General features: G+C 42.2%; 1 protein-coding gene across 9 annotated transcripts in view; it reads right to left on the reverse strand.

Annotated features, from left to right (window-relative positions):
- The window catches only part of LOC121445123 (islet cell autoantigen 1-like protein), a 47,761-nt gene that overhangs the window by 15,904 nt on the left and 6,591 nt on the right, over positions 1 to 25,266 (reverse strand). For 3 of the 9 annotated variants that reach the window (XM_041647125.1, XM_041647124.1, XM_041647127.1), the window contains exons 2-8: positions 15,963 to 16,131; positions 12,644 to 12,716; positions 9,864 to 9,987; positions 8,184 to 8,382; positions 6,196 to 6,321; positions 3,508 to 3,606; positions 1,047 to 1,132 (exon numbers count right to left, since the gene is read on the reverse strand). In XM_041647125.1, the coding sequence (XP_041503059.1) occupies positions 1,047 to 1,132; positions 3,508 to 3,606; positions 6,196 to 6,321; positions 8,184 to 8,382; positions 9,864 to 9,987; positions 12,644 to 12,716; positions 15,963 to 16,124 (869 nt within the window). In that variant the 5' untranslated portion in view covers positions 16,125 to 16,131. Of the gene's footprint in view, positions 1 to 1,046; positions 1,133 to 3,507; positions 3,607 to 6,195; positions 6,322 to 8,183; positions 8,383 to 9,863; positions 9,988 to 12,643; positions 12,717 to 15,962; positions 16,142 to 18,182; positions 18,257 to 18,431; positions 18,480 to 25,266 lie in introns of those variants that run through there. The other 6 variants (XM_041647129.1, XM_041647120.1, XM_041647121.1 and 3 more) reach the window with 4 other exon arrangements.

The following is a 25,266-nucleotide window of genomic DNA, read 5'->3' on the forward strand; positions in this document are numbered from 1 at the left end:
GCTGTCAGTACCGAAGGCTTTTAATACGTCTTAAAAGACACTTAAAGACTAATACAGTAGCAACTTTAAAAAATACTAAGAACAGGGGAGCTGAAGAGATGGCTCAGTGGTTAAGAGCACAGACTGCTCTTCCTGAGGTCCTGAGTTCAATTCCCAGCAACCACATGGTGGCTCACAACCATCTGTAATGAGGTCTGGTGCCCTCTTCTGGCCTGCGGGCATACATGGAGGCTGAACACTGTGTACATAATAAATCTTTAAAAAAATACTAAGAACAAAAACAAAAAAATCCTTTCAAAGTAAATAGAAACTTAGGATTTGGAATGAAGTTTCCAATGATAGTATACATATATGATATGTTTAAACAACTTGGATGAAAATGTTTGGGACTTTGCTTGATTGATAAAAGAATAGCTTTATACTATTGAAGATGCATAAGATTTTCAATAAAGCTTCTCTGTGAGAATAAAAAAACTCCATTCAACTATTTAGTCCTGACTTATTGTTGTTTTGTTTTTGTTTTTTGAGACAGGATCTCACTGTGTAGCTCTGATTGACCTGAAACGCACTCTGTAGGCCATGCTGGTCTCCAACTCACAGAGATCCACCTGCCTCTGCTTCCTGAGTGCTGGGATTAAAGCTATGCACCACTACTTGGCCTCATTCATGATTTCAAATGTCAACATGGAATCAAGGTAAGCTTAAATTATATGTTTTATACATACAGACATTTAGTTTGGATTCCCCAAAGAGAAATAATATGGTTGGGAATCACCACTCAACAGTACCTGTCACTACCAGCAGAGTTTGGCGCTGTCTTGGGCAGCAGAAGAACATGGCCGAGCACAGGGAAGCGGGCAGAGTAAGGCCTTAGCCCCTAGTCTCAGCTGTGTCCTTGGAGATGGGCTTCTCTAAGTGGCTAAGCTGGGCCCTGCCCCTGCTCCTGCTGTCCCTTCCAGGCTCCCCAGTGGAACTCAGTTCTCGGCACAGTGCACAGCCCTCCTCGTGAGAGTCTGGAGTCGTCACCACAGCGTTCGCTGACTTACTTGTTGAGGTTTGCAGTAAGACAGCTGCCTTCTGCGTCTTCTTCCTTGCTGTCTGCAGTGACATTGCCTGGTTTGTCTTGTAGTCGCTAAGGATATAAAATGTAATAAGTAGATTGAAAAAAAAAATCTATTCCTTTTTTCAAACAAAAGGAGCGTAAAAACGTTAGACAACCGTATAAAATAGAAATAGTTCTGAATAGAGAGCCACGAGAATGTGGTTGGTGTAATTTGCACTGAGCCCCTTGCACACCGTTCTTCATCCTGGCAACCTGTGGTGGGTTCAAGGAAAACACACTGCGCTGTTGGCCTGCACTGCAGTCCTCAGCACATAGCTAAACATGTTCCACTTCCATTCTGAGGAGAAATCAGCCACATAATTTTGCCTAAATAACATACTATCAACTGAAGCATTTATTATATAAAAATTTAAAAAGCAACTTTAGCAGGGCAGTGGTGGCGCACGCCTTTAATCCAAGCACTCGGGAGGCAGAAGCAGGCTGATCTCTGTGAGTCTGAGACCAGCCTGGTCGAGCTATTTTCAGGACAGGCTCCAAAAACTACAGAGAAACCCTGTCTTGAAAAATCAAAAAAAAAATTGCAACAAACAAACAAACAACCTTTAATCAAGGGCAGCCTTGGGGCTGAAAGGTGTTATCTTGTCAAAAGACTTTTAAAAATGAGTGGGCTATGGTGGTTTGTGCCTTTAATCCCAGTGTAAGTCCTCTATGAGTTCAAGGCCACAGTAAGACCCTGTCTCAAAAAAGGAAAAACTTAAAAGATGTAGTGACATTTCATTTGTATTTTAATGAATAAAGCGTGCCTGAAGATCAGACAGTAAAACAGCCCCACTGGTCAGCAGTGGTGGCACACACCTTTAATCCCAGTTGCCACACTAGTTTGCCACAGAAGCCAGGCGGTAGTGGTGCACACCCTTAATCCCAGCACTAGAGAGGAATATAAAACAGGAGGAGACAGGTCTCAGACATGGTCTCATTCTGAGATTCCTGGAGGCAGGATCGCCATTCTGGACTGAGGTAAAGGTAAGAGCCAGTGGCTGGCTGCTTTGCTTTTCTGACCTTCAGGCTGAACCCCAATATCTGTCTCTGGTTTTTTATTGATCATGCTAAAAAAGGAGAATGAAGAAATGAATCAGCAGTTCAGAACACATGCTGTCTTTCCAGAGGACCCAAGTTCAATTCCCAGCACCCACATAAGGCGGCTTGCAACCACCTCTAACTCCAGTTCCAGAGTGATCAGACACCTCTAACGTTTGCAGGCACCCGTGTACGCGCATACACATGCATGCGCGCGCACACACAGACACTTCATCCAGCTGAAGCAAGAATGGCAAGTTAAAAGGCACTTAAAGCTGGCCCATCAGAACGGAAGGAGTGACCATCACAGCATGACCTTGTTGAATAGCACACGTGACTGGGCGCTGTGAAATACGGAGAAACTAATCACGTGTGAGCACACTTTTCACATATCCTCTTTTGTTTCTCTGTGAACCTGCAGTGGCACCATGCCAGGGCCACGCTGTGTGATGTGAGCGCCAGGAACCTCAACTGTGACATCAGGGTAAAGGCAAGAAGGAAATCTGCCTTAAACTTCTGAAACTGACAGGCAGGTAACCTGGCCTGCCTTTCTATCCCTTGTTACTTCAATTGTTTTCCTTTTTGTAGATTTTGATAGCCCCTGTGTATTTTCAGTGTTTTGTTTGTTTGTTTGGGTTTTTGACACAGGGTTTTCTCTGTGTAAAGTTGGCTGTCCTGGAACTCGCTCTGTAGGCCAGGCTGGCCTCAAACTCACAGAGATCCACCTGCCTCTGCCTCCCAAGTGTTGGGATTAAAGGCGTGCGCCACCACCGCCCAGCATATTTAATTTTTTTTAGTAAATTTCATTCTATACATCTTTTTAAGAAAGACTTATTCTTAATTGTGTGTGCAGATGCCACAGAGCCTAGAAGAATATGATGTCAGGCCCCAAAGCTGCTGGAGTTATAGGAAGCTGTGAGCCACCCAACATGGATGCTGGGAACCAAACTTGGGTCCTCTGCAAGAGCTGAACTCTTTTCTTTTCTTTTCTTTTCTTTTCTTTTCTTTTCTTTCTTTCCTTCCTTTCTCTCTTTCTTTTCTCTTTTCTTCCCTCCCTTTCTTCTTCTTTCTTTCCTTCCCTCCCTTCCTTCCATATATATATTACTGAGTCACTGCCTCCAGCCCCGCGTCTCCTGTGTTTCTACTCTCCTTCCCTCTCCTGTCACACCAGTACCTCAGCGTGCAAGGTCCCTGTGTATTTTAGTGCAACTGGTGACTTCAGAACCTAGAGGGTACAGATCCTAAAGAGAGGGGAAAATGTTTCCCAAGGTTTCATGAATTTGGAACTTAGCTTAGCTAAGGGCAGTTTCGGTGTTATTACCTAATAAAGTGTGATACAGCTGAAGAAGTGAACCCAGGAGACATACCTTGAGAGCGACGAAGTCATATGGATGAAAGTCAGCATAGGCCTCCTGGATTTGGGACATCATTTGAGCTGTTTTCTCCCAGAACCCAAGCAATGTTCTCTGCGGAAAAAGGAAAGAGAACACTACAGTCCTGCCCCTTCTGAGACTGTTTGAGGCTATAGTGTTCAACAGCAGACAGGAACTGATCAAACTGCCCAAGTATGGGGAACAGAAGGAACTATGGCTCACAGTTCTCCACTAAGGTTAGCACCCGAGTCTGCATAGACATATACCAGAGAAGGACTATAGCTCATAATAAGAGAAAGAAAACCAATGTACTCCAAAGGCATAAGAAAATGAATCTCCATGTGTGTAATCTTTATGTTAGCATATATAAGCATTTATGTGTGTGTGCTTACAGAGGTCAGAGAACACCTTGAGGGAGTTGGTTCTCCCCTACCATGTGGGTCCCAGGGATCAAATTCAGGTCATCATGCCTGAGAGCAAGCATCTTCACATGTTGGGCCATCTTGGCCCATGAGAATCTTTTTTTTTTTGAATGTTTTGTTTTGGTTTGTGAGACAGGGTCTTACTATGTAACCTTGACTGGCCTGGAACTAGCTCTATAGACCAGGCTGGTCTAGAACTCGGAGATCCACCTGCCTCTGTCTCCTGAGGGCTAGTATTAAAGGTGTTTGCCACCTATAAGAATCTTTTCATTACAGAGAATATTTCCTACTGAATTTGGCCTTTCATTAAGGCTTCAAGAAAGACTTGACCCTTCAAAATGTGTTACTTAGCTAACTCAGGTAATTTGTAATCTTTCTTGTTGCTTCAAGATTCCTGTCTCAAGACAAAGGCTGAATAGCGAGAACAGAGAAGCACCGAGCTATTAGCTGTTGAACTACAGATCGTCAAGGCTTTCGTTTCACCTCATCTTTTCTTGAGTCTTGAATTCCACAGCACTAAATGGAATTAAGCATATTGCTTTAAGACAGCAATGAATAACCACCTCCTTCCACTATTCCTTCCTTATTCAAATACAGTTTCTACTTGCTGTTTTCAAATACACAGCAACCTCAGCAACTACTACTTGTAAATAGCCAGCATTCATAGTAGATTATTCACGTGACTTTAGGGCAACATAATTCACGTTGGGGTATTTGTTTAACAATGCAAAGATGTGTTGCATTTGTTTATGTTGTGGAATATTTGTTTAATTATGTAAATATGTCTTGTATTTGCTTAACCATGCAAAGATGTGTTACATTTGTTTATGTTTAGAATATTTGTTTAACTATGTAAAGATGTATTGCATTTGTTTAATATATAAAGATGTGTTACATTTGTTTAACTATATAAAGATGTGTTGCATTTGTTTAACAACCTTGCCTGTCTAAGTCACCTGATTGGTCTAATAAAAAGCACAATGACCAATAGCAAGGGAAGAGATATAGGTGGGACTTCTGGGCAGGGAGAGTAAGTAGGAGGAGTTTAGGCTCAGGGGAAGAAAGAAAAAGAGATGGCAGGGGCCAGACAGACAGACATGGAAGAAGCAGGAAAAGCAGGATATACAGAATGAAAGAAAGGTAAAAGCCCCGAGGCAAAACATAGATGAATAGAAAGAGGTTAAATTAAGTTAAAGGAGCAGGTGGAGCAAGCCTAAAGCTGAGCCTTCCTAATTAATATTAAGTCTCTGTCTTTATTTGGGAGCTGGTTGGCCGCCTAAGGAAAATTTCGCTACAGGTGAGACTTGAGAATTTAGTCACGTCGGACGGCAGATCAAAGGAGTACATGATCTCGACTGGGCTAACTTAGGTTTTTAAGCCCAAATTATCATTTACTTAATTGTCATTGGTTTCATTTTATTTATCTATCTATCTGTTTATTTATTTAGGTTTGTTGAGACAGGGTTTCTCTGTGTAACAGCTCTGGCTGCCCTAGAATTTGCTTTGTGGACCAGGTTAGCTGCAAACTCAGAGATTCGCCTGCCTCTGTCTCCTGAAATTAAAGGCGTGAGCCATCACAAATGAACCTTGCTTCATTTTCTTTACTTGATACAAAAGTTTTCAACCTTTTTGGACTATGGTGTTCTTTTTGCTTTTTTGTTTAGTTTGGTGACGGAGTCTGGATGTGAACCCTCAGTCCTCCTGCCTGTGCTCTGGAACGCTAAGATTACCTGGCTGCCCCTACAGCTGGCTGCACCTACATTATCACTGCCTCAAACAAAAGTATATGTAACCAGAGTTTATGAGCCTTAAATTTCACCTCCTCACCATTTTTCCTTTCTTTTCCTTTTTTAAATTTTTTTTTTAATTTTAATTTAATTTTCTTTTTTTGAGACAGGGTTTCTCTGTGTGGCCCCAGCTGTCCTGGAACTCAATTTATAGACCAGGTTGGTCACTAACTCAGAGATTGGTCTGCCTCTACCTCCCAAGTGCTGGGATTAAAGACTTGCGCCACCACTGCCTGGTTTACCGTGCCCACTTTCGACCTCAGAAAGTCTCTAAGTCTTTCTGCTAGGACCCCAAAGAGGACAGTGTCTCTCGCAGTCAGAGCCTTATGGTTGGTTCTCTGTCTCATTTACAACTGTCACTGGAACCTGACCAATGACATCAATTTTCTTGTACCATTAGAGAACTTGTAAAAAGGAATCCCACTACTTCTCCTCTGCGAGAACGTGCTGACCATGAGTGTGTGGGGGGTTACCTGGTAAGTAGTGAGAGAATGAGACAGCATATTGCAGCGACTGGCTCCAAGCAGATCCACTTTCTGACAGACATCCATCTTTAACTTGTCAAAAGAACCTTTGCTATTTCTCACTTGGATCTGTACCTGCAATCACAAAAATGTCCATTATTACCAGTACCAAAAAATGGAAATCTAATGGGCCTGAAATTAGTTTCTCCAGAACACGGGATTGTAACAGTTTCTTTCTCTGTCATTATCATTCCGTGATTAGTGAGAGAGACTTTAGCTACTTTTTGACAATTGTAGGCAATTCTTTCTTATATTTATCTTTTATATATTTGCTCATTTGTGTAGCAGGGGGCATGTGTGTGTGGAGGTCAGAGAACAGCATGTGGGAGTTTGTTTGTCTCCTTTCACTATGTGGGTTCTGAGGATGGAATTCAAGTTCTCAGACTTGGAGGTGGGCGCTCCAACCCTCAGAGTCACTTCCCTGGCATCCGATAGCTAACTACTGGAAAATCATTTGGTTAAGAAGAAAACAAGTGCCCCAGATAAAAATAGATGCTTGAGATGTTTAGGATATGTACTGTATATAGTAAGAGTAGAAACAAAATTTGGAAGGGCTAAGGAGGTGGCTCAGTGGGTAAACGCACTTGCCACCAAGCCTGGTGACTTGAGTTTGGTCCTCGGGACCCACACAGTAGAAGGAGAGAACCAACTCCCAGTTGTCCTATGTCAATGACATGTATGCTGTGGCATGTGTTCTCACACATACAACATAAATGAATAAATGTAATAAAAAGTTTTAGGGAAAAGCATATTCTAGTGATATATGTGCATTTCACAAGCAATAAATAAAATAATAAATTTAGAAGAAGAAGTAGAAGATATGGTCAAATGTTGGGAGGCATTACTATTTCTAAATCATTGAGGTATTTATAGATTTAAATTGTTTCTTAATAAATGTCATCGGACAACATAAACACTGACTTTGAAATGTTTATTCATTGACTTAACTAAAATTTACAAGTTGTCCAGTATATGAAGCACCATTCTGAAAACTGAGCTTTGGTGACAAACAAAACATGTGTTCACCTCACCGCTGTCAGGCAGGGAGGGGCAGAGAAAAGGGAAATCTCTGCAGGAGGGACTCTGAGCCTGGAAACATACTGAAGACGTGAACAGAATTTGAACGACCATTGAACCACCAGGAAGGCCCTTGGCGAGCTGGGGTAAAGTTTGCACAGGAAGGAGGGGACAGCTACACTAAGACTCTTGGGGCGAGTGGCCCAGGACAAGGGGCAAGGCTCAGAGGAGCAGGGCCTTGGTGAGAGGGGTCAAGTGTCGGAAAGCTGTGCGGGGGATGAAGGGCCAGACCTCTGCAGGATTCGGAAAGGGGACAGACAGGAATCTGTACTTTTGTCTTATGTACATGTAACAGTCTGAAAATACGGAATTCAGCGCTCCAGAGCTTTCTCAGTGCTGTCCAGACACGCTCAGGAACTAAATGCTGTCGTCAAGGGTTACCAGGGAGTAGGACTAGAGGCTGCTCTGGCTGCAGGAGGAGCACTTATTTCACAGGACTGCTGACAGGAGCCAGTGAGCTGTGCTTGCTAGAGTTATGTCATCGTTTACAGCTGAGAACACACCACCACCACCACCACCACCCTATCGCGTGCAGTGTGTACACCTGTAGTCTCGGCTCTCGGGAAACTAGGCAGGAGTGTGCATTCCTGCCCAGCCTGGGTTAGACAATGAGATCTTATTTTTTAAAAAAAGGCTAATATTTTATTATCACTGTTAAATTATTCTGCATTAGTTCTCTATGTTAGTGTCAAGAAAAGGAGGGCTGGAGAGATGGCTGCTCTGCTCTTCTGGAGGCCGCACAGCCATCTCTAATGGGATCCAGTGCCCTCTTCCGGTGTGCAGACACGCAAACAGAAGCACCCACATACAAAAGAGACATGAAGAGACCCAAAAGAAAGGAAAGGGATACATTTTCTTACTTTTCTAAACTTTTCCATTTGTTTTAAGGTGTCTGGGTCGAGCTCCTGGGATGCATCCTTCATCCACAGCAGGGCTCCTCTGTATTCCGTGCGAGCCTGCTCCATACGATTAATGGTCATCAAAGTGTCAGAAACGGCCCTCTGGCTGAACGTTGCTACTTCTTGCTTAAGACGAGACAGGGGAGTGCACAAGGCCAATCTAATAGTAGAGAGGTAAAGATCAGAGGATTGCACATCTGTAAACAAAATTCTAGACACATTGCAACATGTATTTACCACGATGATGAGTCACAAGCATGCCTACAAGATTGAGAAAGCAGACTGAGTTTCTAGGAGAGATGTTCCTACAGGTCCACCCCTTTTAACTTTAGGAAATATGACTTGGTAGCATTGCGGGTGTTGATCCAGATAAATAACCCAGCAGGCACGCTACCATCTAAAAAGAGTTCTGAGACCACAAAGGACTCCTCACAGAGCGCTCAGTTGGCAAGTGTAGGGAGAAGCAGGGCTTTAAAGGTTATATTAAAATGCTAAGAGAACTGAGGAGGATACAGTTCTTGACAGCTGAGGACATGAACACAGGTGTGTAAGGAGCACAAATCAAACCCAGCTATGCTAAGGCTGCTTTCAATACAGTGGCTCAATTCTTTTAAGGAGGATTTCTACACTAATACAGCACTGCAGAATAAAGTTGGGCCAGACATCACACTGCAGAACCCGATGAGGTCAGTGTTCTCATTCTTTCTGTATTACAAGGATTTGAGCTGTATCTAGAGAATGTGTGTGTGTGTGTGTGTGTGTGTGTGTGTGTGTGTGTGTGTATGAGGTAGTCTTTGTAATACAGATCTTTATGCTAAACACAGTGAAATAATAAGTAGAAAGCATATAGTTAAGAAAGAAGAAAAACCAGGCTGGGTTTGGTGGGACAGGTCTTTAATCCAAGCACACGGGGAGGCAGAGGCAGATGAGTATTTATGAGTTCAAGGCTAGCCTGGGATACATAGTGACCTTTTCTAAAAAAAAAAATAATAATTAAATTGAAACTTTTTAAATTTTTTTTTATCATAGATAGTATATGTCAACAAAAGTGACTTGAGGGGCTGGAGAGATGGCTCAGAGGATAAGAGCATTGCCTGCTCTTCCAAAGGTCCTGAGTTCAATTCCCAACATCCACACGGTGGCTCACAACCATCTGTTATGGGGTCTGGTGCCCTCTTCTGGTCTGCAGGCATACACACAGACAGAATATTGTATACATAATAGATATATATATATATTTTTTTAAAAGTGACTTGAGGAAGGTGTAGTGCAAGGTTCCTGTGTCCACTGGGCTGCATGAGGCCCGGGGGTGACTGTCAGCATCCCAGAAAACAGAAAGGGAAAAAACAGTAACACGTATTTTAAATATTAACCATTCTGTGACTCTATTATAGTAAACCATTTGAGAAATAGAAAGGTAGCTCTAAATGCTGCTTTTAGGGATCAGGCAACGAAGAACATTAATTTTTAAGTAATTCTTTTGAGTGCAAATGAATAATTAAAAGCTAGGCATAAAATATATCTCCCCAAACACATTTCTCGTGAATGCCTTATTACAAGCTCTCTTTGCTAACTGTGGGAACTGAGCACACGCGTCACAAGCAGATGCGACGACAGTGAAGGAGGAAAAGCCGGGTGAACCTTTGCTTGGCTGAAGAGCACAGAGCCTTGCCAGCTGCGTTCATCATTTTACCAGCTTGAGTGGTGTCCCGTTCTGCTTGGAACTTTAAAAAGAGCCCGAGTTCATTTTCTTCCTCTGATATAACTAGAGAAAAAAAAATCACAGTTTAGTTCATTGCTTCGTTTCATCGTTTTCTTAAAACATACACTAGGCAGGAGACACGATTCTACAGGTAAAGGGGCCACCAATGCTGACGGCTTGAGTTCAATCCTTGGGACCCACATGTGGAAGGAGAGAACTGACCCTGCACACACGTGCTATGGCAGACACACACACGCGTGCACACACACACATATACACACACACACACACACACACATACACACCACAGGATGGTTGCTTTTTTTATACAAAGTATTTGTTTCTTGTTTGAAATTGAATTGTCTTGGTTCCCACTCTGGTTTTTTTCCCAGTGCTCCCGATCTTAGACCCACAAACATCTACAGTCCTGATGTCACCTGGTGCATTACCACCCAGCATGGACCATGAAGGGATGGTCCAGAGTGTGCTGCTTGATGTGAGAAGAGATGGAGGAAAAACAGACTTTGACTAATCTGACTACTTTCATATCTGTCATAGCTAACAAAAAACAAAAACAGCGGGGCCGGGCTAAGAGTGGGTGGAACTCGAAACATGTGTTCTGCACACGTGAGGCCCCATGTGTACACAGAAGTAAGCTTAGGTTTTGGTTTTTTTGGATTTGTTTTTGCTTTTGAGACAGGGTTTCTCTGTGTAGCCCTGGCTGTCCTGGAACTCACTCTATAGACCTCGTTAGCTTTGAATTCACAGACGTCCGCCTGCTTCTGCCCAGTGAGTGCTAGAAATTAAATGTACACACCACCATCGCCTGGCTCTGAGACAGGGTCTTAGTATGCATAGGATAGCCTTGGCTCCCTGTGTAGCCCAGGTTGGCCTCCAGGTCGTGATCTTCCTGCCTCAGTCTTTTAAGCACTGGGATTGCCTGGCTTGCATGTTGTTTCTAGGAATACATTTTTGTTTGTTTTTGAGACAGTCTCCCCTACAGAACCCTGGCTTTCCTGGAACTCAGAGATCCACCTGCCTCTGCCTCCCAAGTGCTGGAATTAAAGGTGTGCACCACTATACCCAGCCTGGAACTCATTATTATTACACTTTACAAAAGTGTCAGACTACATTGTTCCTCACCACAGAGTGGATCCAGATGTAGAACTCTCAGCTCCCTCTCCAGCACCATACTTTCATGCCACCATACTTTCTGTTTGTTTTTTTTTTCTTTTTTCTTTTTCTTTTTTCTTTCGAGACAGGGTTTCTCCGTAGCTTTTGGTTCCTGCCCTGGAACTATCTCTTGTAGACCAGGCTGGCCTCGAACTCACAGAGATCCGCCTGCCTCTGCCTCCCGAGTGCTGGGATTAAAGGCGTGCGCCACCACTGCCCGGCGCCACCATACTTTCTGCCATGATGGTAATAGACTTAAATTTTGAACTGTAAACCAGTCCCCCCCGCTCCATTTAAACATTTTTTCTTTATAAGAGTTGTCATGGTGTCTCTTCACAGCAATAAAACCCTAAGACAGCATCCAGTGTAGGCAGTACTGCATTATCAGATCCAGCACAGTGGCTCAGTGGGTAATGGCACTTACCACCAAGCCTGTGACCTGAGCTTTGGTCCCCAGAGTCCACATGATGGAAAGAAAGAATTGGCTCTCACAAAGTGTCCTCTGACTGCATGCCCTGACATGTGTATAACATAACCTCAAGCAAGAAGTAATTAGTAAATAATAGGAAAGTTAAAAGAAGAGCACATTCTAGGTGTAAAAAGAAGCAATAGAGAGAATATACAGAATGCTGAATATTATAAGAGCACAGGGGAGTTATAAAGGAGAGGGAATTTGAATTTAGGTATGGGGATTAAGGGAAGGCCTCGTCAAAACGATGGCCTTTGAGGAAAGTCTAAGGAAAGTTAGGGAGCATATGATGCAGATATGCCTGTCGTAAAAGAGAGCGACACAATTCAGTGAAAGGGTTTCAGGACATGAGATCAGAGAGGTAGCCACATCTAGTAAGCCACTATAATTGAAGTAGAGAAAGAAATTCAATGGCCAAGTTCCAATCGGAAGTGGTCGGGGACAGAGAAGAGCCTGCCAAAGGCAGGATGCTGAATGAAGTTGAAGAGGAAGACCACAGCGGGGTGGGCTTGTGGGAGCGGAATAAAGGAGGGGAACTGAGGAGGGGGTAATCAGCCATGGGGATGAGAACTGGCTTTTCCTTCCTGTGACCTTGACAAGAGATGCTGGAGGAGAGGAAAGAGCAGAAGGAAAAAAGACAAGTGCGGGGGGATCTGCCTGGAAACTGAGCGGTCAGGAAGGCGGAGGCAGGAGGATTCCAGGCCAGCTTGGGCTACAGAGCATACAAACAACATTATCAAACGTTCCTGTGAGAGAAAAAAAAGAATGAGGTACTGATTGTAAAATCTACAGGGGCCAAAAGAGGTTTTGAAAGATGGAACAAACCTTAAAGTTCACCAAGAGTAAAACCAGAGTAGAAAGTGAGTCTGGGTTAAGGGATTTAATGAAGTAAAAAGGAAAAGATGGACACTGGGGATTTGAGAACAGGTCACTGTCAGTATTCATATTTTTTTTTAAATAAAACCTCACTAAATAGCTTGATAAACAACTACTTTACCATTAAGTGCTCATTTTCAAAAATGCATACCAACAATCATTATTTTAAATGGGAATTATCGGATAGCTATGATGTCATACCATTGAGTCTTAGCTGATATTTCTCAACTATCTTCAGAAGTTCATTGCATGTCTCCTGGATGGAGTGAAAAACCTTGAAAAATAAATTTTATTAGGACAATTTAAAGAGCAATAAACAAATACAACTTTTAGCACTTCAAAATGAGAACATTTGCATAAAAGTATCTATTGGGTTTACTTCATAAATTATGTCAATTTATCAATATAGAGGCTGTGATGTACCTCTCTTAAACATATGTTAATTATGTCCATTTCATAAATACCATGTCTATTTTTATTGACTGGGATGTACTTCAGGCTTAGTTTTATCATTGATATAGAAAGCACATGGATAAAAAGAGATAAATGTGTGGAATTTATCTATAGAATTTGTTCTCCCTTCTGCTCCCAATTATCTGAACATGAGAAAGTTATATACAATATAAACAATTTCAACAACACAGGAAAAAGAGAGTACTTTAGAAACAGGTGATGCTCAATATGAGGCTTTTTCTAATAGTGTCAAAGCAAAACAGTCCAATAAGTTTATTACAAAAAAAAAAAAAAGATGTAGCCGGGCGATGGTAGTGCACGCCCAGCACTCGGGAGGCAGAGGCAGGCGGATCTCTGTGAGTTCGAGACCAGCCTGGTCTACAGAGCTAGTTCCAGGACAGGCTCCAAAGCCACAGAGAAACCCTGCCTCGGAAAAAAAAAAAAAAGGATGTATTGGGCTGGGCAGTGGTGGCAGATGCTTTTAATCCCAGCACTACAGAGGCAGAGGCAGCCTGGTCTACTGAGTGAGTTCCAGGACAGCCAGGGCAACAAAGAGAAACCCTGTCTCAAAAAAAAAAAAAAAAAAAAAACAACCCAGAAACAAAACGACGGTAACAAAAAGAATGTATGGGACAGGCGTAGTGGTACAGCCTGTGATGGCAGCAGAGGGGGAGGAGCCCTATACTGTGGTCACGCATAGCCACCACACGTAAAGCAGCACATGCAAGTTTATAGAATTCTAAAAGTTTAACTTCTGCTGTGCTTTGAGTCAAGATGACACAATGTGGTATAAATTCTAAAAGTGGCAAGAATTCTGGAAGTTCTCACCGTAAAGAAACACCACATGTTTGAGCTGTGTAACTAAAACATTAACTATCAGATATATGGATTGAAGGTTTCATGGTATCCACTTTATAAAAAGATTTATCTTTATTTTTATGTGTTATGTGTTTTGCCTGAAGGTGTGTCTCTAACCACATGCTTGTCTGGTGCTGCTGCAGGCCACAAGAGGGTGTCTGATCCCGAGACTGTGGGTGCTGGTAATCAAACCTGGGTCCTCTGTAAAGCAGCCGGTGCTCTTAACTGCTGAGTTTTCTCCAGCCCTCTCTCCATTAAACTCTTATGTTTTAATGTATCAGTTAAACTGAGTTAAGAATAAAAAGAATATCATGACACCAAATACAAACTGCTTTTGGAAAAGGCTGGGATGTGGCTTAGTGGTTGAGCACTTGCCTCCCATGCATGGGTTCAACCCAGAACTGCCAAAGAAAATTATTTGAAAATAAATTATTAAAACTACAAAAGCTTGCTTTTGGGTTATTTTTGTTTGGAATTTCCCCTCTTTGCTACTGTAGTTAATCAGAAACAGAAAATTAAGAAAATATCTGGTGAACTCTGACTTCAAAGTTAAGCCCACAAGATGAAGCCATATACCTGGTGCAACTCTTCATACATAAACTTTCCTATGTGGATTTCAGAGTGATCTCCTCTTACCCGGTCTTAAGCTGAAGAAATTCCGTGAACTGTCCAAAGGACCCTGACGTTTCTAGATGGGAAGTTCCACCCTCAGATTATTACGTTCTCAACATCACTAGGGAGCGTCACTGCTAATGTATGATTAAACCTGGGGAGTATTTATAAGAGTCGCTGGAGGAATAATAATAACTTTAGATGTGCTTGATAATGAATTAGATTTGGCATCTGGTCATGGCCATATAAAACTCAGTTTTTGGGGCTGGAGAGATGGCTCAGAGGTTAAGAGCATTGCCTGCTCTTCCAGAGGTCCTGAGTTCAATTCCCAGCAACCACATGGTGGCTCACAACCATCTGTAATGAGGTCTGGTGCCCTCTTCTGGCCTGCAGGCATACACACAGAAAGAATATTGTATACATAATAAATAAATAATAATAATAATAAAAAGCTTTGTAACAAAAACCCTCAGTTTTCAGGGGCTGGAGAGATGGCTCAGCAGTTGAAAACAAATAAAAAAACTGGCTGCTTTTCTAGAGGACCCGGTTCACCTCCCAGCACCATCTGTAACTTCAGTTCCAGGGGATCTGACGCCCTCTTCTGGCTTCCCCAGGCATGTGGTGCAAAGACACACATGGAGGCAAAACACTTACCATACATGTAAACTAAATAAAAAACAAAAATCAAATTTCAATGCATGAAAGATTACAAAATGATACAAACAGACTGCCCATCAAGATGAGGTGATTACGGCAGGAGGTTCCCACAGTCCTGCAAGACTTCCTACTACTGTATGTTATTTTCATGACGAATTTTACTTTTTACTTATGTTTTTTGGAGATGGGGGAGGGGTCTTATGCAGCCCAGGATGGCCTTGAGCTCACTAGATAGCTGAGGATGACCTTAAGTTCCTCATCCTCCTGCCTCCAACTCCCAAGTGCTAGGATTATATATGAGCCATCAAGCCTAGAATTTTTTCAGTTTTTAAGAAAAATAGTATAAATATGGAAGAACATAGCTGATTGCCAATATGTGTAATGGTCAGCATTACAATAAAATGTTATAGAGTGCCTAACCATATAAAACAACACAGAAATAGTTCCTTCTGTGGGATTGTGTGTGTAAACAGTTCTGAGTGTTGCTACAGCGGTCTGCTCACATCCCCACACATGAATCACAAGGATTACTCTGCAACACAAATAAATAGCAAATGCTTCTTTTCATTTCCTGCTTTTTCAAGACAGGACTTCTCCACTGTGGGTGGAGCCATCCCTGGGCTGGCAGTCCTGAATTCTGTAGGAAAGCTGGCTGAGCAAGCTATGGGGAACAAGCCAGTAAGTAGCTCGGCCTGAGGACCCTTCCCTGTCTGGGTTTCTGTTCTGACTTCCTTCAATGACGGACTACAGATGTGGAAGAGAATAACGGAAGTCTAAGTCAAATCTCTCCTCCCCAACTTGCTCTTGGTCATGGTGTTTCATCACAGCAGCAGCAACCCTAAGACGCTCCTTAAACTCCTTGGTGTGCATGTTTGCGATAATCTCCCTTGGAGTCCCAGATAATAACCAGTTCCACACAATACACAGTCTTCACATTTACCTCAAGCTTAGCATCCAGTTCTGCATCAGATGCAACCACATGCTCGTCTTCCTTCTTTCCTGTGGCTTTGATAAAGACCTGTTTAGTCTTCCAGTACTTCTTCTGCATTCTGTTCATCACCGACTGCTTATCTTCTGCTCTGAGCTGCCCACAGGAATCCATGGAGTAACTAAAACACACTAAGATTAAGCTTCTTTTAAAAACTTACCAACAGACTAAAAAATTACATTTAAAAACTTACAAGACTGACACCTAGCTGGCTTGTCAGTATTTAATTGACAAACCAAAATTGATATCAAATATAAACATGATAATGCTTGCTTTATATGATCTAGGTTTTTTCTATAATTACAACTATAGAAAGAGAGAGATAAAAAGATTAATATTACTTGTACTTTTGTTATGAAGCAAAAGTGTTAAAATTGTTATTCTATAGTTATGACTGGAAAGAATTCTATTTAATCAATATCTAATAGCAAACATTTCTTAGTTTATTACTCCCTCTAATTTTTAATTTTTGCAGCATACTGAAGAATGAAATTTGCATACATATATACATTTTAAATATATTTACAAAAGATGTTAGATGAATATAACTTAACATTTTAGATATGTAGAGATTCAGATACATGCACATCTTTAAATATTAAATAAATACTGTAATATCCATAAGACAACAGAAATGAAAACCTTAGATATGGAGGAGACATGTTATTAAGAAAGGGACAGACACTGTAAGCCATCATCATAAACTTGATGGGTGGTTGCTTTAACAGAGATGACACAGCTACATTTAAGAAAATGAAATGTGAAAAGCATTTTGTAAAGATGTTTAAAAGAGAGACAATAATAATTGCTTGATACTAAAGCCCAAAGTATTCCTGTGGGCCGGGGGAACAGAGCGGAGATGTCCGTGACTCAGTCGCTTGTCCTTGTCAGCAAAGAAACAGACTCGCTTCCCTTTCATTTGGAAACACTTACTAATTAAGTTAAAAGTAGTCTAATGTCTAAACTCCCAGGGCCAACAAGAGCAAGAAAGCCTACCACAACACAAAAGCTAGGGAGAAAAGAGGAAGGCAGCCTGACAGACAGCAGACCCCAATTTACTAGAGTAGGATTGCAATATTTAAAATCATATACAGGGGCTGGAGAGAGGGCTCAGTGGTTAAGAGCATTGTCTGCTCTTCCAAAAGTCCTGAGTTCAATTCCCAGCAACCACATGGTGGCTCACAACCATCTGTAAAGAGGTCTGGCGCCTCTTCTGACCTTCAGGCATACAGACAGAATATTGTATACATAATAAATAAATAAATAAATATTAAAAAAAATAAAATCATATACAAACTTCCTTTTAAGCACTAAAAATCCAAAGTCATAAAAAAGGCTAGAACGCAGGGTTAGAGTATTTGCCTGACATGTTTGAGGCCCTGACTTTAATCCCCACTAGTCCAGAATCAAACCCAATTAAAAATAAAGTCCTGAAAAACTAAAAACTACAATCCACAACCCAACCACCCATTTTAGGTGATGTGACATTCTCCTCAAACAAAATGACACAAAAGGTAAAAAAAAAAAATGTGTCAAAAGTAGATCTTACCAATGTATACCAAGAGTTAACATGTGGTATATATCAATAAATCATAGAAAATATTGAAACAAGTCAGAGATTCCAGTTACAAACTTCAAGTAGTCTAATTAAAAATCAACTACATGGGGGCTAAAAAAAATGGCTCAGGAAGAGCACTGGCTACTCTTCCAGAGGACCTAGGTTTAATTCCCAGCACCCACAGGACAGTTCTCAACCATATATAACTCCAGTCCCAGAGGAGTCAATTTCCTCTTCTGGTCTCTGTGGGCACCAGGCATGCACATGGCATACGTGTACACGGACATACATGCTGTCAAAACACCCATACAAATTTTAAAAAAATGAGTAGAGGGGATAGAGAGATTTCCCGGTGGTTAAGAGCACTGGCTGCTCTTCACAGGGTTCAGGTTCAATTCCCAGCATCCACATGGTGGCTCATGATTGCCTGTGTATACCTCCAGTCCCAGGGGAATCTGATGCCCTCTTCTGACCTCCGGGGGCACTAGGCATGTATGTGATGCATATAAAAATATACAGACACACATGGTGCACATAATACGTGCAGGCAAAACATCTACACATAAAATAATAAATATTTAAAACAGGGGTTAGATAGCCAGTGTGGTACACACCTCTATAATCCCAGTACTTGGGAGACTTGGGCAGACCTAGGATACACAGTGAGACTCTGTCTAAATAAAAAGACAGATAAATCTGGCTGAAATCACGTATGGACAGAAGGAATACAACAAAAGTGGACTCAAAATGAAACTATAAAAATGATCAGATTTAAGGAGAGACAAGTAGGTATTGGGAAGAGAAAAGCTATAAGAAAAAGACAAGATAGAGTGGGACAGAAAACACCCAGAGAAATACAATACCCCTCAAACTTGTGGATGACAGTCATGATGTATAAATGCAATGAGCTGGATAAACCTAGGTAGGATAACACAAATAACACAAATAAAATCTTAAGTAGGTACATCATAGACAAGCTGTTTAGATCCAAAGATGGAAAAACACTTTCAAAGCACAGAAAAATGTTTAATCATTCTTATTATTCTTTATTATTATTATTATTATTATTATTATTTTGAGATAGAGATTTTCACTCTAGCTCAGGCTGATCACTAATTGACCAAGTTGGCCTTTAACTCATGGTGATGCTCCTGCCTCAACATCCTGAGTGATGAGATAACAGACAGAAGCCACTGGGCCTGGATAAGAAAATCTATCTTGAGGGCTGGAGAGATGGCTCAGTGGTTAAGAGCACTGCCTGCTTTCTAAAGGTCCTGAATTGAATTCCCGGTAACCACAGGGTGGCTCACACCCATCTGTAATGAGATCTGGTGCCCTCTTCTGGCCTGCAGGCGTGCATGCAGGCAGAATACTGCATAATAAATAAATAAATAAATAAATAAATAAATATTTTAAAGAAAAAAAGAAAATTTATCTTGAAAAACAATGAAACAAAAATACAGATGAGAGCTAAGTTTTCAATAAAATAGCAAATTTAAGTAAAATAGAAAGCTAAACTTAAGATATTTGAAGGAAAAACCACATTGACGCGTAATTCTATATTTACGAAACCATCCATTAAAAATAAGCTATTGTGGGAGTGTATACCGAAATCAAAGAACAAAAGAGGTTGAGGCAGGAATACCATAAGTTCCAGGCTATCCTGGGCTACACAGTGGGACACTATCTTAAAATAAGAAAAAAGCAAAGATGCAAACAAAAATGAAGGCATTTTCAGATACAAAACTCAGAGAATTAATGGTTAAGGTATTTCAGAAATGCCACCATCTGGCTAGATTATAGCTTCAGCGTTTGCCCATCACTCCTGTTGCGTGAGTTCAATCCCCAACATGGCTAACAACAGGAATAGCATATGTTTGGGCACACACGATAGCGCTGGTATTGTTGTCACTTCTGGATGGCGAACTTTGTCATCAGAAATGTATGGTCACGGCGTGATATCTCAGGATAGAGTTCAATTCCAGAACTCACACCCGCCTCCTGAAAGTTGTTCCCCCATCATGGTACATGCATGCACACACCAATAAGTTTAAAAATGTAAAATGCCAATAGTTCAGCCAGGCCAAGTGGCTCAGGCCTTTAATACCAGCACTTGGGAGGCAGAGGCAGAGGTAGGGGGATCTTTTTAACTTTGAGGCCAGCCTGGTCAACAAAGAGAGTTCCAGAAGAGCCAGGGCTATTACACAGAGAAACAAACCCTGCCTTGGAAAAAAAAAAAAAACAAGCAAAGAAACCAAAATGTCATCAGTTCATCGTTAATTGATGGGAAAAGAAAATGTGGCATATTTACGTAATAAATATTACTCAGTCATAAGAGAGTTACTGACAATGTGTCTGGACATGCTGAGTGGAGTAAGTGGGGACCCAGAACACAAAAACAGCAATACAGCACCCTTCAACCTGCTTCTGCCGCCATATTGCCTTCTCTTCCTCCCCTCTCTGCATTTGAAGGATCCTTGTGATTACATCTAAGCTACCCAGACAACCTGTTTCTACCTCATGAGTCCTACCAACCTGAGAAGTCACTTTTGCCACAGAAGGTAACAGCTCTCTGGAATCCAAGACCCTGGTGACTAGATGTTATCCCAAGTTTTTATCCTTGTTTAGCAAAAGAAAAGGCTCAGGTAATTCACTTGGGAAAGGTACCTGGAAGTCTTAAAATGGCTTCGTTCTGATTTCATACAAGAGAACTGGAGAAGGGTCTTTTCCAATGTTTGTAATACTGGTTTATTGATGCCAGTTTTCATGTGAGTCTGTTTATTGTTCCGGAAGGGCAGACTATGTTTTCTAGAGGCTTTCATGGTCGACCCTTTATTTCACAATGATAGCTATAGATTTCCTCTGAGGCAAATTCAGATTACACTTCATTATGTTCATGGAATTTCTTGGCCACAGCTGGGAGGGGTGCAGAGATGGTGTCACCTGAACATCCGAGTGCTGCCAACACTCGGAACTCTCATTCCGTGAATTCTGGGGCCTGTGCTCCTGCGGGAGGGAGGGAGCCAGTGTACCCCATCCTGTGCGTCACAACATTTACAGCAGGGCAGGTCTGCTCTGAGAGCCATCGTCCCATGAGCGAGCCTCAAAGCACTTGTTCACTTCTCTTCTGGCAACTTTGTTACCCTGTTTATTGTGCCTGGTGTGTGTGTGTGGGGGGGGGGGGGAGGGAACACATGGAGGTCAGAAGACAACTTACAGGAGTTGGTTCTCTGTGTTTCTAAGGATGCAATTTAGGTTCTTAGGCTTGGAGTCACACCCCTCCCTGCTGAGTTATCTCTTTTCCCCTTGCCTGAGGGGGACCATCAGCTATTCTTTTGACATGCTATTGGGTGTGTGTAGGAAAGTGACTAATTACCATTATTAGTCCATAGACCTGGGGAAACAGACTACATGACTTACAGCAGCTTGTATGTGAATATTCTACCTGTTCTCTATTTTGCTTTAATGTCCAACATTTTTATTGTTATTTTGTCTTCCAAGAATACTAAGATCCCTCATGTACCCAGAGTGCCTTCTGGTGTTTTGTTGGCCGCACACACACGTGTTGTTTGCTTTGATTATGTGCTTGCCTTAGTATCATCCTAAAGACTAGTAAGGAAGAACGGGAGGCAAAGTGTATTGATCCTGCCATTTTAAAATACAAAGTTTATTATTTATACTTTTGGCAGTTAGTCACCCTCCCCACCGTCCTTCTGGAATGCTTGTGTTACACGTAGGAGCCTTTCTGGTGCATATCCCCAAGCCTTGTCTCATATGCTTTGCTTGTCTTTGGTTCCTTTTCCTATGTCCTCTCCATATGGCGGCTTACAGCAGAACCCACATAAATGCTGGGCTTGGTGGCCTGTACCTGTAACCCCAGATCTGGGGTGGGAACAGGGTAGACTAATCCCAATGGTTCACTAGCCAGCTAGTCTGGTCAAAATGACAAGCTCCAGATTCAGTGAGACCCCTGTCGTGAAAAGGTGGACAGTGGTAGAGGAGGACCCTCAGCTTTGACCTCTGGCTGCCACATATAAACATACAGGCAAGTCAGAGCACACTCACGTGTGTATGCGCGCGCGCACACACACACACACACACAGACACAGACACACACAAAAACACACTCACACTCTCAAACATCAAGAGCAAAACAGTAAGCAATTCACAAAAGAACTTTAAAAGTTCAATGAATATACAAAATTATATTCCACCAATAGCTAAAGAAATACAAACAACCCAGGTAAAAGAGGTGGAATTCCAAGCCAAACAAAGAAATACAGTGTAATCCTGTCTCAAAAGAGAGAGGAGAAAATGTCAGATGAGCTATTACTTCAAAGTACTTAAAGCTTTGGGGAAAAGTGAAATAATAGTTTACATAACTCTTTTCTCTAAAATTAAAATATCTCAGATGCAAAATTCCATATCTTAAAGTTCTGATGTCAATAAATAAATGTCAGATATAATGATGAAATACAATCAATTTTAAGGAGACACTCATGTCCGATAAGCATGTGCTCTAATCTCATATAGATCCATTTTTGGCAACTTGAGTGAGCTCTGAAAAGCTCACTTCTAACTTGCCGAATCCTTGAAGCCAGAGCCAATCACAGGACAGCAGAACAGACAACTGAAAAAATGGGAACATATTTATGGTGGCTACAGTTCTTTACAGTTTTTCTGGGCTTCGCCTGTGAGAACCTGACTGAAGAATTTATAAATGGCCCTCATTCCTCAGTGGTGTAGAACTAATTCAGCAAGACCTAAAGTTGGGGAATCAGTTCTCAGACCTTTAACCACCTTTAGATAGGTGGAAGTCTGGGAGCTCTTCTGTAGATACTTTGTTTGCAGAACTTCCCTAAGGTCTGCATGGAACACAGCACTCAGGAGACCCCTGACACCACACATCAGCACCTCCCTTGACGAGAGAGCTGATTTTTTTTTTAGATTTATTTATTATGTACACAGAGTTCAGCCTCCATGCCTGCAGGCCAGAAGAGGACACCAGATCTCATTACAGATGGTTGTGAGCCACCATGTGGTTGCTGGGAATTGAACTCAGGACCTTTGGAAGAGCAGTCAGTGCTCTTAACCTCTGAGCCATCTCTCCAGCCCGAGAGAGCTGATTTTTAAAATGTCTGTCCTTTGACTTTAACTGCAGGATTAAAAAGGCAAGCAAGGTAGGCGCCCGAAAACCCACAACAGCTTGTGGAACATTAAAAAAAAAATTCTTGCCTAGACACAAGGCATGGTTACGTAGAAAAGAATCAGGGCACACATCAGACTGAAGTAAACCCATCATCCCTCAGCCTTGCTGGCCTCAAGAACCAACGGAAACCGCCGTACAAGCAATCAGTTACAGCAGCACTGAGTTACAGCAGCACTAAGCAGTCAGTTACAGCAGCACTAGTCAGTTACAGCAGCACTAAGTCAGCCAGCTACAGCAGCACTAAGTCAGCCAGCTACAGCAGCACTAAGTCAGCCAGCTACAGCAGCACTAAGTCAGCCAGCTACAGCAGCACTAAGTCAGCCAGCTACAGCAGCACTAAGTCAGTCAGCTACAGCAGCACTAAGCAGTCAGCTACAGCAGCACTAAGTCAGTCAGCTACAGCAGCACTAAGTCAGTCAGCTACAGCAGCACTAAGTCAGTCAGCTACAGCAGCACTAAGTCAGTCAGCTACAGCAGCACTAAGTCAGTCAGCTACAGCAGCACTAAGCAGTCAGCTACAGCAGCACTAAGTCAGTCAGCTACAGCAGCACTAAGTCAGTCAGCTACAGCAGCACTAAGTCAGTCAGCTACAGCAGCACTAAGTCAGTCAGCTACAGCAGCACTAAGTCAGTCAGCTACAGCAGCACTAAGTCAGTCAGCTACAGCAGCACTAAGTCAGTCAGCTACAGCAGCACTAAGTCAGTCAGCTACAGCAGCACTAAGTCAGTCAGCTACAGCAGCACTAAGTCAGTCACAGCAGCACTAAGTCAGTCAGCTACAGCAGCACTAAGTCAGTCAGCTACAGCAGCACTAAGTCAGTCAGCTACAGCAGCACTAAGTCAGTCAGCTACAGCAGCACTAAGTCAGTCAGCTACAGCAGCACTAAGCAGTCAGCTACAGCAGCACTAAGCAGTCAGCTACAGCAGCACTAAGCAGTCAGCTACAGCAGCACTAAGTCAGTCAGCTACAGCAGCACTAAGTCAGTCAGCTACAGCAGCACTAAGTCAGTCACAGCAGCACTAAGTCAGTCAGCTACAGCAGCACTAAGCAGTCAGCTACAGCAGCACTAAGTCAGTCAGTTACAGCAGCACTAAGTCAGTCAGCTACAGCAGCACTAAGCAGTCAGCTAGAGCAGCACTAAGTCAGTCAGCTACAGCAGCACTAAGTCAGTCAGCTACAGCAGCACTAAGCAGTCAGCTACAGCAGCACTAAGCAGTCAGCTACAGCAGCACTAAGTCAGTCAGTCACAGCAGCACTAAGTCAGTCAGCTACAGCAGCACTAAGTCAGTCAGCTACAGCAGCACTAAGTCAGTCAGCTAGAGCAGCACTAAGCAGTCAGCTACAGCAAACCCTCCTAACATCAGCACCCAGAGCCCAAAGACTACAACAGCCAGGTGAACCGGGAGGGCCTATGGTGCTCTGCTTGCATCACTTTCAAGCAAAGATCAGGCTAGAACAGAACAGCTCCATCCAGCAATAACTAATTACAAAACAAATAACAAGGAAGAGCAGCACTCTGTGCAAGAAAAAGGAGAAACTGCCATAACAGAAAAAAAAAAATAGGAAAAAAAAACCCAGTTGAAATTAGTTCCGTAAAACAGAGGTTTGAAAAGCTTTGGAGACAAAAAACAAGATACCCCCATACAACTGATCGTAAGAACTGAAAGCACCAAGAGTTAAGAAAAAACAGCTGGGACTGGAGAGATGGCTCAGAGGTTAAGAGCACTGACTGCTCTTCCAGAGGTCCTGAGTTCAATTCCCAGCAACCACATGGTGGCTCACAGCCATCTATAATGAGATCTGGTGCCCTCTTCTGGTATGCAGGCATACATGGAAAGAATGTCGTATACAAAATAAATAAACCTTTAAAAAATATGTACTGAATTTTGAACTACATTACCAATAACTACAGGCAGAAGGGCTGTCTGGAGCAGCAGTTTGGGGAGATTTAAATATGAAAAGTCCAAGGTGATGTCGCTTGAAACAGCATAGTCAGTCAAAATAAGGATGACTGATCTAATGCATACAGTAATTCTCGACAGAGAAATACTGATACTTGGAATAGCCAAAGTAAGAGGGATGTAAAACTAAAATTAAAAGGCTTTACCATGCTCCCGGAAAAACTAATTATGATCCAGACTGTCTCATGAATATTATTCAAGTTCAAAGGAAAATAGAGTGCTCTCAGCACTTGGACAGAAAAATCGGTGCCACCTCCAAATTAAGTAATTTATACTGGTTCAGACACCCACTCTCAACATAAGGTGGGGAAGTGACAGTTAAGGGTTAACTCTTTGGCATGTCACTGTGAGGATCCAGCACCACAGGGAGAGAAAGTAAGTACTGTGTCAGGTACTGAGGGACAAAGTACCACACGGAATTGTCTACTAGCTAGGATATATAGGAATAGGTACATAACACTCCGTTGTGTGTGTTATTGATGGATATACATTGTTTTCAAACTTGGCATTATCTCAGACAATACGAGG

This window comes from Microtus oregoni, unplaced genomic scaffold, assembly GCF_018167655.1.
Source record: "Microtus oregoni isolate MIOR12 unplaced genomic scaffold, Mior012 000160F_ref0000428, whole genome shotgun sequence".
NCBI lineage: Eukaryota > Metazoa > Chordata > Mammalia > Rodentia > Cricetidae > Microtus > Microtus oregoni.